The following is a 14,930-nucleotide window of genomic DNA, read 5'->3' as shown; positions in this document are numbered from 1 at the left end:
GTGGTATGTACAAGAACATTTTTGTTATCTCAGACCACTTCTTAATGGTCTTATACACAAGTTCTTACCACCATGACTTAGACCCTCATTAACAGCCTCAGAGAGAGCAGGGACTGAACGGACATGGCCCATTTCTATTGGTAAGAAAATTAGCTGTTGATCTTTATGTCTCATCAGTCCCTGCTGTCAGATTTGTGACACACGGATGGGAAACCAAAAGAAAAATTACTGATGTTCTTCTTCTTCCATGAACATAGATAGAATTGGAAGGATTCGATTTTTAATCAGCAAATATCAGTAGGCATCAAATTTCAACCTATACCTACAAGCCCATGAAAAAAATATTTTCTTCCATAACAAAAATTTACAGATAGGCAAAGAAAGAAAAATGCTGCTTGAGAAGTTACTAGAGTCTGCTTTAAGGCTATTTACTTTGTATATTTTGACACATGATCTTGACAATTTGTGTTTTAACCATTATAAAGTTTTAACTTTTTGAATCTCACGGTCTTTTGTCTGACCCCTCCATAACTTCTGACAGCTGTGAAAATTTAAAAAAAAAGTAAATGCTTAAAAACAAACTGATATCTGTCAAAGTTATCAAAAAAATAATAAAAAACATGAACTCTGCCAAGAATGGAGAAGAGACTTCAGGGTTCAAAAGACATCAATCTAGCACCTTTCATAAGCACTAAGTTAATTTAAGAAAATGACATACTAAGAAACCGATACCATTCCATAGTCCTTTCCTGGCAAGCAAGTGACTGAAAAAGTCTGTAGTTTAGGTGATGGTTAAATATATAGCCCAATGACACTGACTAGGAAGAAAGTTTCTCTACAGTCTCCAAAAAGTTTCATTTAAATTCCAATTTTATTAAGTTCATGATTGTTTTGAAATAAATTACACAATAATTTTCTGCCTTTATAAATTCTTCATAAAATATATTTTACAACTTTAAAGAAAGATTAGAAAGTCTTCTCTTTCTGAAGTGCTGATGAATATCTTGACCTTTGTGTCATGCTGGTGAATTATTTTGTAGCTGCTACAATATTTTGATCAAAGGTTTTACATCAAAGATTAAAAAAAAAAACCAAAAAAAAAAACCACCAGACCAACAAAATCACACAAAAACCAGAGACCTCAAGGACTACCATTCAGTGTTAACCAATGAAACACTCAGCTTCATCACCACCACTAGGCTAAGCACCATGAGAGGGTCTTATAGGTACCCCCAGCCTTTAAAGTGGCAATCAGTGCAAAGAAACACTTTGGGAAATCAACAGTTCTACCGTATGATCCATTAACTATCGCTTTAAATTAATTTCTCAACAAAAGTTAAGAAGCAGGTTCACTGTTATCCTTTGAAACTCTTCAGAGGAGATTAATTGATTCACAAAGAAGGTAAGCGCTAAATATTATTCCAAGACAGAACAACATTTTAGGGTACATTAGTGAACAGACTAGTATCCCTGCTTTGGTATTTTGATATTTTTAAAATCTTCAAGAGTGTCATTCTAGCAGGGCACGATCTTTCATCTTACATCACCCTCAAAAAAGTATCAACTTTTCAGTGTTGGAATGTTACTAATACATTGTGCAGTACCACTGTGCACACAGTCACAGCTTTACCTTCCTCCTTGCACTGTGACCTTGTCTTTAAAGGCAAGCTGGGGCTTCTGGTGTACTGATTCAATTTACAAAACATTAACAGAATGAACAGATGACTTCCAATAAGTTCCATTTATTAATTATAAAGTTTAAATTCCAACCTTACCTTTATAGACAAAGTCACATGCAAGAAAGACAGTGACATCACGATAAGTCTGCTCAAGATGACCAGGGGCCAATTTTCAGTTGGTATAAATCAGCAAAGCACTAATGAAATCTATGCCAATTTATACCAGCTAAGGTTCTGGCCCAATATGCTCTATCAACATCTCAACACGACAATACATCTTTTCCTGAAATCTATTGCCATCTTGCATTTCTATAGCATCTTCAGATTTCTAAATGCTTTAGAACCAATAAGCCATACAATACACCTCTGAAACATGGAAGTATACTCATTGAGAGAGGCAGAAGTTAAATAACTTGCCTATGGTGACAAAGCGAGTCAAAAATAAAATCCAGGGTTCCTTGTTCCCTGCTAACCCGCTACACCACACTACACTGTGCAAGGACAGAATACAATTGGCTCTTACAAATTCCTAAAAGTTTAGAAAAGTGACCAATAACCTTGCTTCATGGTCCCTTCCCTTTTTGTTTTAGGAGCGACAAACTCTACTTTTCATTTGTGGTAAGCGTTCACTTCACTTCATTCACTGACTGGTCAGTTTCACTTTCTGATGTTTACACAGCACCACTAGGGTGCAATGTTTGGATTGCAAGCATTCCAGGGGAATGTTTAATCCCAAATCAGAAGTATTTCATTTTGAAAGTTTTAAAAATTTTGTGAACTTGGTTTTGTAAAAAAGTTGTTTAAAAGCCCACTGCAACTTTAAGATTTTACTCAATCAGACAAGACATTTGGATGAGTAAATTTAGTCTCAGGTCTCCTCCCCCAATTACGATAATTTAAAGGGTAAACAAGTAAGATCACGCACCTGAGCTAGTTGGTGTTCATGACACTACTGCAAAGCTATTTTAGTCTACCCTAGAATGCACTCTTCATGGAAGTTCTCCATTAACATATGAATCAGTTTTTGTGAAGATGGATTAAAAGCCTTGTACTATTTCAAAACTTTTAGATTTACCACCCAGGATTAAAAATCAAATCAAAAAGGAATAAAACACTACCTCTTAATATGTAGAGAAACAATGCAAAGATTGGTTAAAGTTTTCCACATGAAAAGTTTAACTGAAGCTGCAATATTTCATTCACACACTGAATTTTAGGACTTCTCGCCCACATTTGAAAATGGAGATGCTCACCATTTAAGAAAATCATCCCCACAGCACGATCACATTAAGTGACATAACCATCAATGCCAAGAAGAAAGGAAGCACAAGTGACTAACCGATCTGGGTAACAAACAAAAGGGCACAGAGAAATTGTTTCAGTCTTTTTTTGGCGGGGGGAGGAGGAAGTGTCTTGGAGTACTATTTTATCTGCTGGATTCCTCTATTGAGTATCTACATTTTCATAAACCAAGTTCACAAACCGAAAGTGCTCTAGTTGCTACTGGATTATAGATGCACAAGTGCAGGCATGTTAGGAAACTGTAGCCTAAGGCGTTAGAGTATTTGGTTAGCCAAATAAAATGAAACTGAATAATTAATGATTTAAGGAACAAGCTAGCACATGATTACATAAGTCTGTAATTTGATTCCCTCAGCTACAACCTTACTAGGTGGTAAGTGCTCAGCTAAGAAACATCTCAGCACCTTTAAATCTTCAGATCCCTTTGCATTGCATTTTTGTCTATAAAGTCAAGTTTTAGGCCTTTTTTTGTTTACATTTATAGGATATAAAAATAAAAATGTAAAAAACACAATTCATTTGGGAGTGGGGAGGGAAGTAGGCTTTTCATTTATTTTCCTCACAGATCCCAATCATCCAGATTCACACCAAATAATTTAAACAAAAGTGGCATTTTCTCTGTATGGAATGCAAACTCACACGCTCAGTCACTCACATATGCATAAATATATACACATAGATTTACTTTACAAAGTACAAGGGGTTGCATTACCAGCATGCAAACCTCCTCTTCCATGGGAGTTCCTAATACTGTGATAGGAAACTGGAATGTCTGCAATATTCCATAACATATTTCTGGAAAGCAAGAACATCCCAAAGCATGAATTTTTTTGGCCAACTTATATAAATGATCATCTTTACATCCACACTTGAGTATAACATCTTGGTAATATACATATAAATGTATTTATAACAAAATGGCCAACTCAAATTTACTTTAATTTATGCAAATCAAAAGAAATTCAGTTGGTAAAACTAAACCCTGAAGTTCTCAGTTCAGGTTTGTTTTGTTTTTTGTTGCCACAAGGCTGCACTGCACCATTGTTAAAAAACAGAAGCAGCTCTGTTGAGAGGATTATGGGTATTGGAGGTCACGTGTCCCAGTTGCTGTCTTTAAAAGCAATTTTGACTAATCTGAGTTCTAGTTCAAAAGCATCAGGACGATCTTGTGGGTTGGCAGCCAGCATTTCCTTAATCAGCTGCTTCATACGGGCATTCATAGATTTTTTCTTTACAGGGATGAGAAGTTCCATTTTGGGGTTTTCTAGAAGTGCCTCCCCAACTGGCACAATCTCTGTTCCTTGCTTCACATAGCTTCCCAAAAGTTCTTTCTTAGTCTCTGTGTCTATGAAGGTGATCCTTTCTAACATTGCCCAAATTATAATTCCCAATGCAAAAATGTCTGCTTTTGCAGTGTAATGTCCTTCCCAGACTTCAGGGGCCATGTAGAAGTCAGTCCCACATGCTGTTGAAAGAAAACATTTATTTACGTTGACAGGCTCTTCAGGGTTCTGTCCTGAGGCTGAACATACCTTACTTAACCCAAAATCAGCTACTTTCAGAGTGGGTTCCAAGTCACTAGCATCCATTCTGCTTTGTGAGATCAGAATGTTGTCAGGTTTGAGATCACGATGGATAATTTGATTTTTGTGAAGGAAAGCCAGGGCACTGCTGAGTTGAAGCATGAAACTGGTATTGGTCTTGCGGCTGGGCTTTCGGGATAGCAGGTACTCATTCATATCTCCTCCATCACAGAAATCCATCACAAACCAAAGGTAATAGGCGCTTCTGGGATCAAAGGCTATTTCTCCTTTTAATGAGGTCTCTACAAGCTGTAACAAGGAAGAGAGATTTCATATACCTGTTCAGGAAGCATATTTCACAGAAACAAAACTACTGACTGAAAAAATAATAAAAGAAAGGAACAGAGGGGGACAAAAGTTACATTCTTATCTATTTCATGTAAAATTTAAAAAAAATTTAAATGTCAATGAATTTGACAATCCTACTAACTCTCTGCCTGAAAAACATAGCTCAAACTCCAATTTAAAGCCTAGAGCTATGGGCAGATAAAAGTATTCTGAAAGATACCCAAGTATCACCTTCCCATTATTTCAGCTGGGCAGTGTCCCAGCCATTCACCCACTCTAACTTTAATCCAAATACAGTGTTTCAGCAGGTAGCACTGGTACAGCGCCAAGGAGTTACTTGTCCTCTGCTGATGAAACATTATGTAATGGAAGTCTGAAACTTACTTTTCACTCCATCTCCATGAATAAATTCTAATGTACTATCCATGAATAAATTCTAACGAAGAACAATCAATATGCATAGCTAAACAGCAATAGAAACTAACGAGCTTCTGCTTTTGCTGAAGTTATTTTAAAGTAATCACTTATTAACTAGCTATTTTCCCAGATGCATGGAATATATTTGAGCAGGAATTTCCAGTTACTGATTTACATGAAAACTAATGAAACAACTAATCAGCTTTGTTAATCCTAGTTACACAACTGTACATTTGCTTCTTCAGCTTGTGAGGTGGCTTTCAGCACATTCTGGAAACTAAGCATTTCAAACCATGTGTGTTAATAATAAACACCACATACTACCAATACATACTGGACTAAGGATACTTGGAAAGAATTTTCAAAAGTCAAAGCAACTGCTAATAGAGCCTTCTAGGAACACTTTTTGAATCAACAGTGAGGCTCTTCTTCTGAAAAGTGAGTGAAAAACACATGGCCGCTTGAAAGTGAAATTGTTAATACAGCTGTGCTCCTAAGGTTGCAAGAGCAATACAGCGGTGCACAGGCAATCCAGGAAGTTTTTGGAAAATGTAGGGGACAATTTCCTGGTGCAAGTGCTGGAGGAACCAACTAGGGGCAGAGCTCTTCTTGACCTGCTGCTCACAAACCGGGAAGAATTAGTAGGGGAAGCTAAAGTGGATGGGAACCTGGGAGGCAGTGACCATGAAATGGTTGAGTTCAGGATCCTAACACAAGGAAGAAAGGAAAGCAGCAGAATACAGACCCTGGACTTCAGAAAAGCAGACTTGGACTCCCTCAGGGAACTGATGGGCAAGATCCCCTGGGAGAACAACATGAGTGGGAAAGGAGTCCAGGAGAGCTGGCTGTATTTTAAAGAATCCTTATTGAGGTTACAGGGACAAACCATCCCGATGTGTAGAAAGAATAGTAAATATGGCAGGCGACCAGCCTGGCTTAACAGTGAAATCCTTGCTGCTCTTAAATACAAAAAAGAAGCTTACAAGAAGTGGAAGATTGGACAAATGACCAGGGATGAGTATAAAAATATTGCTCGGGCTTGCAGGAGTGAAATCAGGAAGGCCAAATCACACCTGGAGTTGCAGCTAGCAAGAGATGTTAAGAGTAACAAGAAGGGTTTCTTCAGGTACGTTAACAACAAGAAGAAAGTCAAGGAAAGTGTGGGCCCCTTACTGAATGAGGGAGGCAACCTCGTGACAGAGGATGTACTCAATGCTTTTTTTGCCTCTGTCTTCACGAACAAGGTCAGCTCTCAGACTACTGCACTGGGCAGCACAGCATGGGGAGGAGGCGACCAGCCCTCTGTGGAGAAAGAAGTGGTTCGGGACTATTTAGAAAAGCTAGACGAGCACGGGGCTGGATGCGTTGCATCCGAGAGTGCTAAAGGAATTGGCGGATGTGATTGCAGAGCCATTGGCCATTATCTTTCAAAACTCATGGCGATTGGGGGAGGTCCCAGATGACTGGAAAAAGGCTAATGTAGTGCCAATCTTTAAAAAAGGGAAGGAGGATCCTGGGAACTACAGGCCAGTCATCCTCACCTCAGTCCCTGGAAAAATCATGGAGCGAGTCCTCAAGGAATCAGTTCTGAAGCACTTAGAGGAGAGGAAAGTGATCAGGAACAGTCAGCATGGATTCACCAAGGGCAAGTCATGCCTGACTAATCTAATTGCCTTCTATGACGAGATAACTGGCTCTGTGGATGAAGGGAAAGCATTGGACGTGTTGTTCCTTGACTTTAGCAAAGCTTTTGACACGGTCTCCCACAGTATTCTTGCCAGCAAGTTAAAGAAGTATGGGTTGGATGAATGCACTATATGGTGGATAGAAAGCTGGCTAAATTGTCGGGCTCAATGGGTAGTGATCAATGGCTCCATGTCTAGTTGGCAGCCGGTATCAAGTGGAGTGCCCCAGGGGTCGGTCCTGGGGCCGGTTTTGTTCAATATCTTCATAAATGATCTGGAGGATGGTGTGAATTGCACCCTCAGCAAGTTTGCAGATGACACTAAACTGGGAGGAGTGGTAGATGCGCTGGAGGGTAGGGATAGGATACAGAGGGACCTAGACAAATTGGAGGATCTGATGAGGTTCAACAAGGACAAGTGCAGAGTCCTGCACTTAGGACAGGAGAATCCAATGCACCGCTACAGACTAGGGACTGAATGGCTCAGCAGCAGTTCTGCAGAAAAGGACCTAGGCGTTACAGTGGATGAGAAGTTGGATATGAGTCAACAGTGTGCCCTTGTTGCCAAGAAGGCCAATGGCATTTTGGGATGTATAAGTAGGGGCATTGCCAGCAGATCGAGGGACGTGATCGTTCCCCTCTATTCGACATTGGTGAGGCCTCATCTGGAGTACTGTGTCCAGTTTTGGGCCCCACATTACAAGAAGGATGTGGAAAAATTGGAAAGAGTCCAGCGGAGGGCAACAAAAATGATTAGGGAACTGGAACACATGAGTTATAAGGAGAGGCTGAGGGAACTGGGGATGTTTAGTCTACGGAAGAGAAGAATGAGGGGGGATATGATAGCTGCTTTCAACTACCTGAAAGGGGGTTCCAAAGAGGATGGCTCTAGACTGTTCTCAGTGGTAGCAGATGACAGAACAAGGAGTAATGGTCTCAAGTTGCAGTGGGGGAGATTTAGGTTGGAAATTAGGAAAAACTTTTTCACGACGAGGGTGGTGAAACACTGGAATGCGTTACCTAGGGAGGTGGTGGAATCTCCTTCCCTAGAAGTTTTTAAGGTCAGGCTTGACAAAGCTCTGGCTGGGATGATTTAGTCAGGGATCGGTCCTGCTTTGAGCAGGGGGTTGGCCTAGATGACCTCCTGAGGTACCTTCCAACCCTGATATTCTATGATAAGCAGAGACTGAACAAGGAACATAAATAATGTTCAAACTACGTATTCACATTTTACCCACACCTCATGACAGTGAAATTGATGCACTATGGCAGTAGTGAGGAGTCTTTTTAGAGAAATAAGTCCTAGCAGTACATTTTTTTCTTCTTCCATAAAGTCCTCCTAAGTCTTCATAGTATTTAGCACCTTGGTTCAAACCTTTAGTCCACAAAGTTCAATATCCTACCCCTGACAGTGACACAACACCAACAGGTAGGTCCTCAACTAGTTTAAACTGTCATAGTTCCATTGGCTTCAGTTTATACCAGCTGAGTATCTGTCCCCAAATGCTTCATAAGAAGGTACTTCCCCTTTACTACTTGCATACTGCATCTGGCCAATTCTGTAGTGTTCTATTTTTTGGGTAGGAACAGGGCAAGAGATTTGACTGCCCCCATCTTAACATGTATAATTATAAATGTCATTATAAAGTTACCCAAGCCTCTTTGAAAGTCTAGATACAACAGATAATTCTATACTTATAAGCATTCTGGGACAGGTGTTATCATTTGCCATGTTTGGGTCTCGCACAAATGACCTCTGACTTGATTGAGGCCTCTAGGTGCTACAATACCAGTAATAATAAATAGAAATGTATTAACTTGAACCCATGCTCTTTGTCACTCCAGCAGTGCCCTGTAGATCATCCTTATTCCATCAATCCAAAATAGAAAGTTTCCTTAGCTCGCCTAGTTTAATGTCATTAACACTGGTATAATACCTCAATGTTCCCTTTAACAACAGTGAGCTAGGCATTTTTACAATGTTCCCCAGCAGTCATGTCTAACATTGGACAATGACTGAATCAAAGACAATGAAAAGACTGCTAAATTGTGAGGGGCCTTCCTGTGTTTGTACAGCACACAGCCCAATGGGACCTAAATCCTGACTGAACACTACCATAACAAATATTTAATAAAAGACCTGCACTAGATGCAAAAAACAGGAACAAGTGTCTGATTATTACATATCTGATCAACTCTCACAATTTATCTTTAATGTGATAACACATGACATATATAAATAAAGTAAACATTTGGTAAGTATTCACTGGATGTGCTAGTCACACAATGAAGAGTGATATTTATACATAAATGAATTTACTTTCTCAGATATCTATTCCTATCATGCCCTTATCACCTTTGCTTCTCTTCCAAAAGCTTTTAAGGTTTATTTGCCCTTTTTAAAAAGTAAAAATAAATCTCTCTTGCATTCTGGTAATGCACTTCCTGGTTACTGGCAGAATCCTAAGCGATGGCTTCCTAAGCAAAGATGGTTACTTCCTCTACTGAGGACAGCTGGCATTTAGAAATCCGTGTGAGTTCTGTCTTAATAAATCAGCAAATGTCCATTCATGATTAGAGCTACTGTAGGGCTTTTACCCAGAAAATACAACAGTGTGTATCTGGATTGTGTTTTGTTTTCATTCCCTTAAATTGTCAGAGCTAGATGGGATTTTAGCTGTGTGACTTCCATTAAGTCTGCTGGAGTTGCATGGCTATAAATCTGAAAATCCAGAGGATTCTGTTTAGTAAACCCATTGTATTCAAACATCTCTAGAGAACTCTTAGCATTGTTTACACTGCATATAAAGACAAAAAGCTAGCCATACCTTCCCCACTTCTTCCTGCCCAGCTAGATACCCATAAATTACTCCCATCCTCCTCCCAGTTTCATGTACCTGTACATAAAGGGAAGAACTGGAACCATGGGACATCTTCTGCACCATACCATCTTTCTGTAAGATGCACTCCTCCAGATGGATAACATTTGGATGCTGGCTCTTGATACTGCTCAGTGCCCAGAACTCACGTAGAGCTAGTTCCACATTCTCTGGAGCATGACACCGAATTTTTTTCACTGCAACCCGCGCAGAAGTCTTCCTGACGACTGCTTCATACACCACACCATAACTACCACGACCAACCTCCCGTATTAGATCGTACTTTGGCTGGCTACTCACCATCTTCAAGGTCAAGGATTCTGGGGGAAAAAACAACACGGGACTAAATCCTATGAATATTGATCGATCTGCATTTCCTCTCTCTGTATCAGTTAGAGAAGTATCATTTGGGCTAATCACTGTGCTTAAAATCATCAGTATTTTCATTCATCAAATATAAATCAGATTGCAATGAGCCATTACATTCAGATGTTACCGATATGAAGCCTCAAACTTGTTTAGTAAAACCATGACTAATGCCAAGAAGGATTTTCAAATATACACTATATACTAATGTTATCATTTTAGCCACCCTTTATCATAAAACTTTCACAGTTCAGGCACAACAACACTCATCTCTATCTTTCACTTGTATTAGGTCAGGACAGAACTGTCACATACCTCTCTCAACTGCTTAATCTCAACATCTTTTACTCTAACTCTGTGTACAGTATCAGTGGAGTACTGTGCTTTCTTTCACCATATATTATAGCATTTTACCAGTTAAGGTCCTGGCAGAAGCCCATACTTAGGGGATTTTATACATAGTTTCAAACGGCATTAAGTAGGAAGTCACATAAGACAAGGGTGAACATTTTCTGTTGTAGTTTAACTATTAAATGATTTTCTGGTACCGAGGCAAAAGGAGTACTTTGAGATATATTTTAATTTTTAAAAATTAAATACAAACAGCTTATTATGAATGGACAGCTTAAACAAGACAAGATATTTAAAAAGACATTCTACATTGTTTACACTCAAATTCTAGTTTTGTTAAGAAAGGATGGAGGCTGGACTAAAACTTATATGTTCATATTTTTAAAAAAATCACAGGAATATACATAAAAATCTTCCTTGCAAGATTACAAATCTAAAAATACAACAGCATTGTACGAATGCAAGCCAACCAGAAAGGAACACTAATTACAGACAGAAAATAAACTTTGGCCAGGTGTTTGGCCAAGCAGAGTGATTTGCAAAGAGAAAATAAATGGACTAAATGGCAAAATAGCAAATTAGATTACTAGAATTAAAATTTTTAAAAGTTAGTGACACAGGTAAGTATATTTACAACAGTAAACCATACACTGAGGACTACTTCACTGAAGCAACCTTCTATCATCAGGCAACTTTCAAGTATCTACAAGGTTTGCAGCACAAAAGAAATTACAAATATCTTCAGTCTCATGACAACATCAGTGCAGATATATGGAGACTTGGCAGCAACATCTTTGTTATGTTTACAATCTATAAATTCCCCCACAGAAATGCCACTACAATGTGAGATTCAGATAGTAATATTTACTTAGCCTGCTCCTATAACATCATGATATAAGCATATGGAGAATAGTGCAGCCTAAATGCTCAGGTAAAGTAACTAGAAAACACACAAAGGAAGGTACACACACACACAAATGGTATCAAGTTCGGATATTTAAAAAAAACCAATAAAATGAATGTAATTGTGAAGGAAAGCCACATATTTCCCAGACATGGGTCATCTCAGGCTCAGAGCATGGAGCACAATTTACCCTTTAAGCATCAGTTTACTATACACTGTACCAGAAACACTCCCACTGCTCAATAAATATCAACTGTCACCTGTCTTCCCCACTGCCCTCTTTAAAAAAAAAAAAAGGGGGGGCCATTTCCAGACACCAGCCCTTCCTCTCATAGGGCATCAGAACATTCCCAAGTATCATCCGGGTCTATGTAATAATCTAACCTGACCAAACCTCACCCCCCCAGCAGACACAGGCTCAATAAAAAGCCCCCCCCGCCCGGTTTTGTAATATCAAACTTCACATATTCTCTACTCCGAGGACTGGGGAGCAGCAGCCAGGTAAAGGAAGGGGCTCCTGACTGACTGACAGGTTAAGTGACTTTTATTGGGGTGTTTAGAGCCCACATGTTTCATCCACATTTCGCTCAAGTACTGGAAAGACTACGGGGGTGGGAAAGTCCCCCTGCTACACCCTCCCCCCGGCCCTTCAAGGAGGCAAACTCCCTCCCCCCTCCCCCGCCGTTCTCAGGTCCTCCCTGGAGACCTCCAGCAAAACCAGAGCTGGTCTAACGTTCCCGGGGGGGGGGCGGGGGGGGCAGCAGGAAACTAAAAACCCTTCGCAGGCCTGCTCCACACCCCAGAGAGCCAAGCAGGGCACCAGCCCCAGTCGCTCCCCTACCCGGCAGGTGAGGCCTCCCCCCAGCCCCCCCTCCTCAGGTGACCCCTCCTGCGCCTCAGCCCCCCACTCCCCTCCCCTCAGCCCCCGCCCCCTACAGTCCCCTCCCCCCTCCCGACAGCGGGGGACTCGCGCTTGCCCTGCCCCCGGCACGGAAGGAGGCCGCGTTGCTCGGGCCGCCTGTCAGCCGCTCCTCCCCTCCGAGGGCCCGCTCGGCTCCCGCCGGCCCTTTGCTGGGCAGCCGCCCCCGACTCGATGTTACCTCAGCGCCGCCGCGCTCTCGCCGCCCGGCCGCCATTATAGGGCTCCCTCCCCCCACTCTCTCTCTCTCTCTCACACACACACACGCTTTGGGCGCCGACACACCCCCCTCCGCGCGCCCCCGCCGCAGCCTGGACTCGGCTCCCGCACGCGCCCGGCCCTTGCCGCTTCCCCATTGGCTGAAGGGGCGGGCGAGCCCCCGCTCCTTCTTTGTGGCGCGCGCCGCCGCTTCTCATTGGCTGGGCCGGATGCGCGCTGGGCGGGGCTTTGCCTTGGAGCTCGCGCCGCTGCTGGCAGCCCGGCCGGTTCGCTCCCCCAGCTCCATGCACCGGGGTCGGGGATGCACCAGGGGTGCAGCTCCCAGCGCAGCACAGGGGAGACGAGGATGCACCGCTTAAGGCAGCTGGGGGAGGGTTGGTTTATGGAGGGGGCGGGGGTATGGCGTTCCCCACTCACCCTATGCAGCTCACGGTAGGATGCAAGGGAGAGGGGAGGATGCGCCATGGATGCAGATCGTATGGGGGGGGGGGTATACACCACTTCGCGCAGCTGACATAGAGATTGGGGGAGGGGGTTGAGGAAACCACGCAGTCTCCCTCTCTCTCTATTATCCACACCCCGCTGCAAATCCAACCTGCAGCCCTGTTCCTGTTAAGTAATAATGGTTTGAATTGCATAGGGTGGACCCATTATCCCACGCCTCCCGCAGCCCACTTCACCAAGGGGACGCTGCTGCCCCCTGCTTGCTGCCGTCCCCTGTGCAAACACCTACCGTGTCTGTCACTCATAGATGCTGATTTTCCTGCTGAATTTTTATGTATTTCTCATTTTTCTCTTCTGCAATTAGATCTTTGCCATAAAAAAAATAAATCCTATTATTTTGCCTTTCTTTAAAAGAAAAAGCAGCCCGTATTAGACTACAACTTATTGTTTGCCACGCAGGGAGGAGGATTGCACCTTTTGTTATCCCTTGTCACCGTGTGATGGGGACATGCCTTTTAGGGGGCTGCAAGCACATTGAAGGATGCAATCATTTGGTAAGATCCTTCCCCCCTCTTCTCAAGAGGATGCAAGGTTATTGGTATCTTCCCTTAAAGGGACACTGTCTGCATTTTTCCCTGCTGGGTAGCAGGAAGACACACTCATTGACTATGCGGTGTCACCTGCAAGACATACAGTTCAAAAGTGATGCTGGCAGGCAGCTGAGGTCCCATCTTCCTTATACCTCCCAGGTCAATGTGGGAGCAAAGGGACCACTGCATGCACCTCAGAATGGGTTAATGTTTAGTGCCCCTGGACTTCATAGCACAAGACTATCAGGTATCAGTCTTCATTAGAACACTCTCACACGGCTCACAGGCAGGGATCAGCATTCATTACACCCCTCATTAATATCCTCCAGCACCTGCCTGTGAAAAACAGTCAGAGTGGAAGTGCCCTGATCTGGGGCTTCTCAAAAGCCTGCCTCTTCCCAGGAATGGTGTTGCACCAGTGTTTCCCCCAGGAATTGAAATTAGGCGGCGGCGGGGGGGGGGGTTGAATATACGGAAGGGGCGCGAGGGCCGACAAGGGTTGAGACTGTGAGGGCGAAGGTAGGCTGTATGGCACCATAGTAAAAACTGAAAAATGTTTCACGACCATTTTATTAGATTTAACTCATGTTTTAAAATCATCACAGAAATTAAAGTTGGCTCTTCGGGCCTACTATGAAGCACTACACCTATACCCTTCTTGGTTTTTTGTTGTAATTTTGCACAACTCTTTGGTATCTTGTAGTGTCTGTAACTTCCAGTCCTTCATGATATGCTCATGATCAGGCAGAAGGCGACTTCTTTCAGAATACAAAATTCTATTCAGTGAGGAAGAAGATGCTCAGCTGTAGCTGTTGTGACTGGGAGTAGCAGGAGATGAATTCCTACTTCATTCATCCCAGGAAACAGAGCACAGAGATTCGGTCGAACCACTAGTGATGATAAAGAAGAAACAGTTGAAGTTAAATCTTCATTCGTTCATCGTATGATATTCCACTCTGTGTTCAAATTTCTCTATTCTGCCCTGATCACATAGCAGTCCCATTGCTGGTAGTGCCTCACTCCACTCAACTAGAGGTGTTTTATAAGACAGGCATCTGTAAAAGCTACGTGGAGGTTGAGTAGAATCCAGAAATCACTATTGTAGATTTGTAAGAATCAAGTCTGTGTACTTTTTCAGCTGGCTTAACAAACACTTCTTGTCCTCTTCACTTAAGGAGTCAATATAAGAACCTTCATTAGTCAATGTCTCGACTGAAGTCTTTGCTTCTTCCAGTACATTTTCAATGGATATCTGTGGTTGATCCAAGGGTAGCTTCTATTGCTGGACTAAGATCTACTCTTATT

General features: G+C 42.1%; 1 protein-coding gene across 3 annotated transcripts; it reads right to left on the bottom strand.

Moving 5' to 3' along the window:
• Positions 1–922: 922 nt before the first annotated feature.
• PDIK1L (PDLIM1 interacting kinase 1 like) lies at positions 923–13,388 on the bottom strand. Of its 3 annotated transcripts, none has more exons than XM_084609741.1 (3): positions 13,325–13,388; positions 9,851–10,152; positions 923–4,813 (listed from the first exon to the last, which is right to left on the bottom strand). In XM_084609741.1, exons 1-3 carry the CDS (start codon positions 13,338–13,340, stop codon positions 4,073–4,075), a joined length of 1,059 nt encoding a protein of 352 aa, XP_084465867.1. In that variant the 5' UTR covers positions 13,341–13,388; the 3' UTR covers positions 923–4,072. The 3 variants fall into 3 exon arrangements, with proteins under 3 accessions (XP_084465867.1, XP_084465868.1, XP_084465866.1); XM_084609742.1 differs by lacking the exon at positions 13,325–13,388 and adding an exon at positions 12,554–12,647; XM_084609740.1 differs by lacking the exon at positions 13,325–13,388 and having other exon boundaries at positions 9,851–10,743.
• Positions 13,389–14,930: the final 1,542 nt, after the last annotated feature.

Source organism: Lepidochelys olivacea (assembly GCF_965140295.1).
Source record: "Lepidochelys olivacea isolate rLepOli2 genome assembly, chromosome: 19".
Classification (NCBI taxonomy): domain Eukaryota; kingdom Metazoa; phylum Chordata; order Testudines; family Cheloniidae; genus Lepidochelys; species Lepidochelys olivacea.
Note: the sequence above shows the minus strand (reverse complement) of the source record. Positions and strands in the feature narration are given on the sequence as shown.

Excerpts from the sequence above, each read along its gene's own strand:
- PDIK1L (XM_084609740.1), bottom strand. The coding sequence starts at position 10,279 with ATGAAAATACTGATGATTTTAAGCACAGTGATTAGCCCAAATGATACT. Across the intron at positions 4,814-9,850 it reads GTTCTTCCCTTTATGTACAG|CTTGTAGAGACCTCATTAAA; the intron begins GTACATGAAACT and ends TCCTTGTTACAG.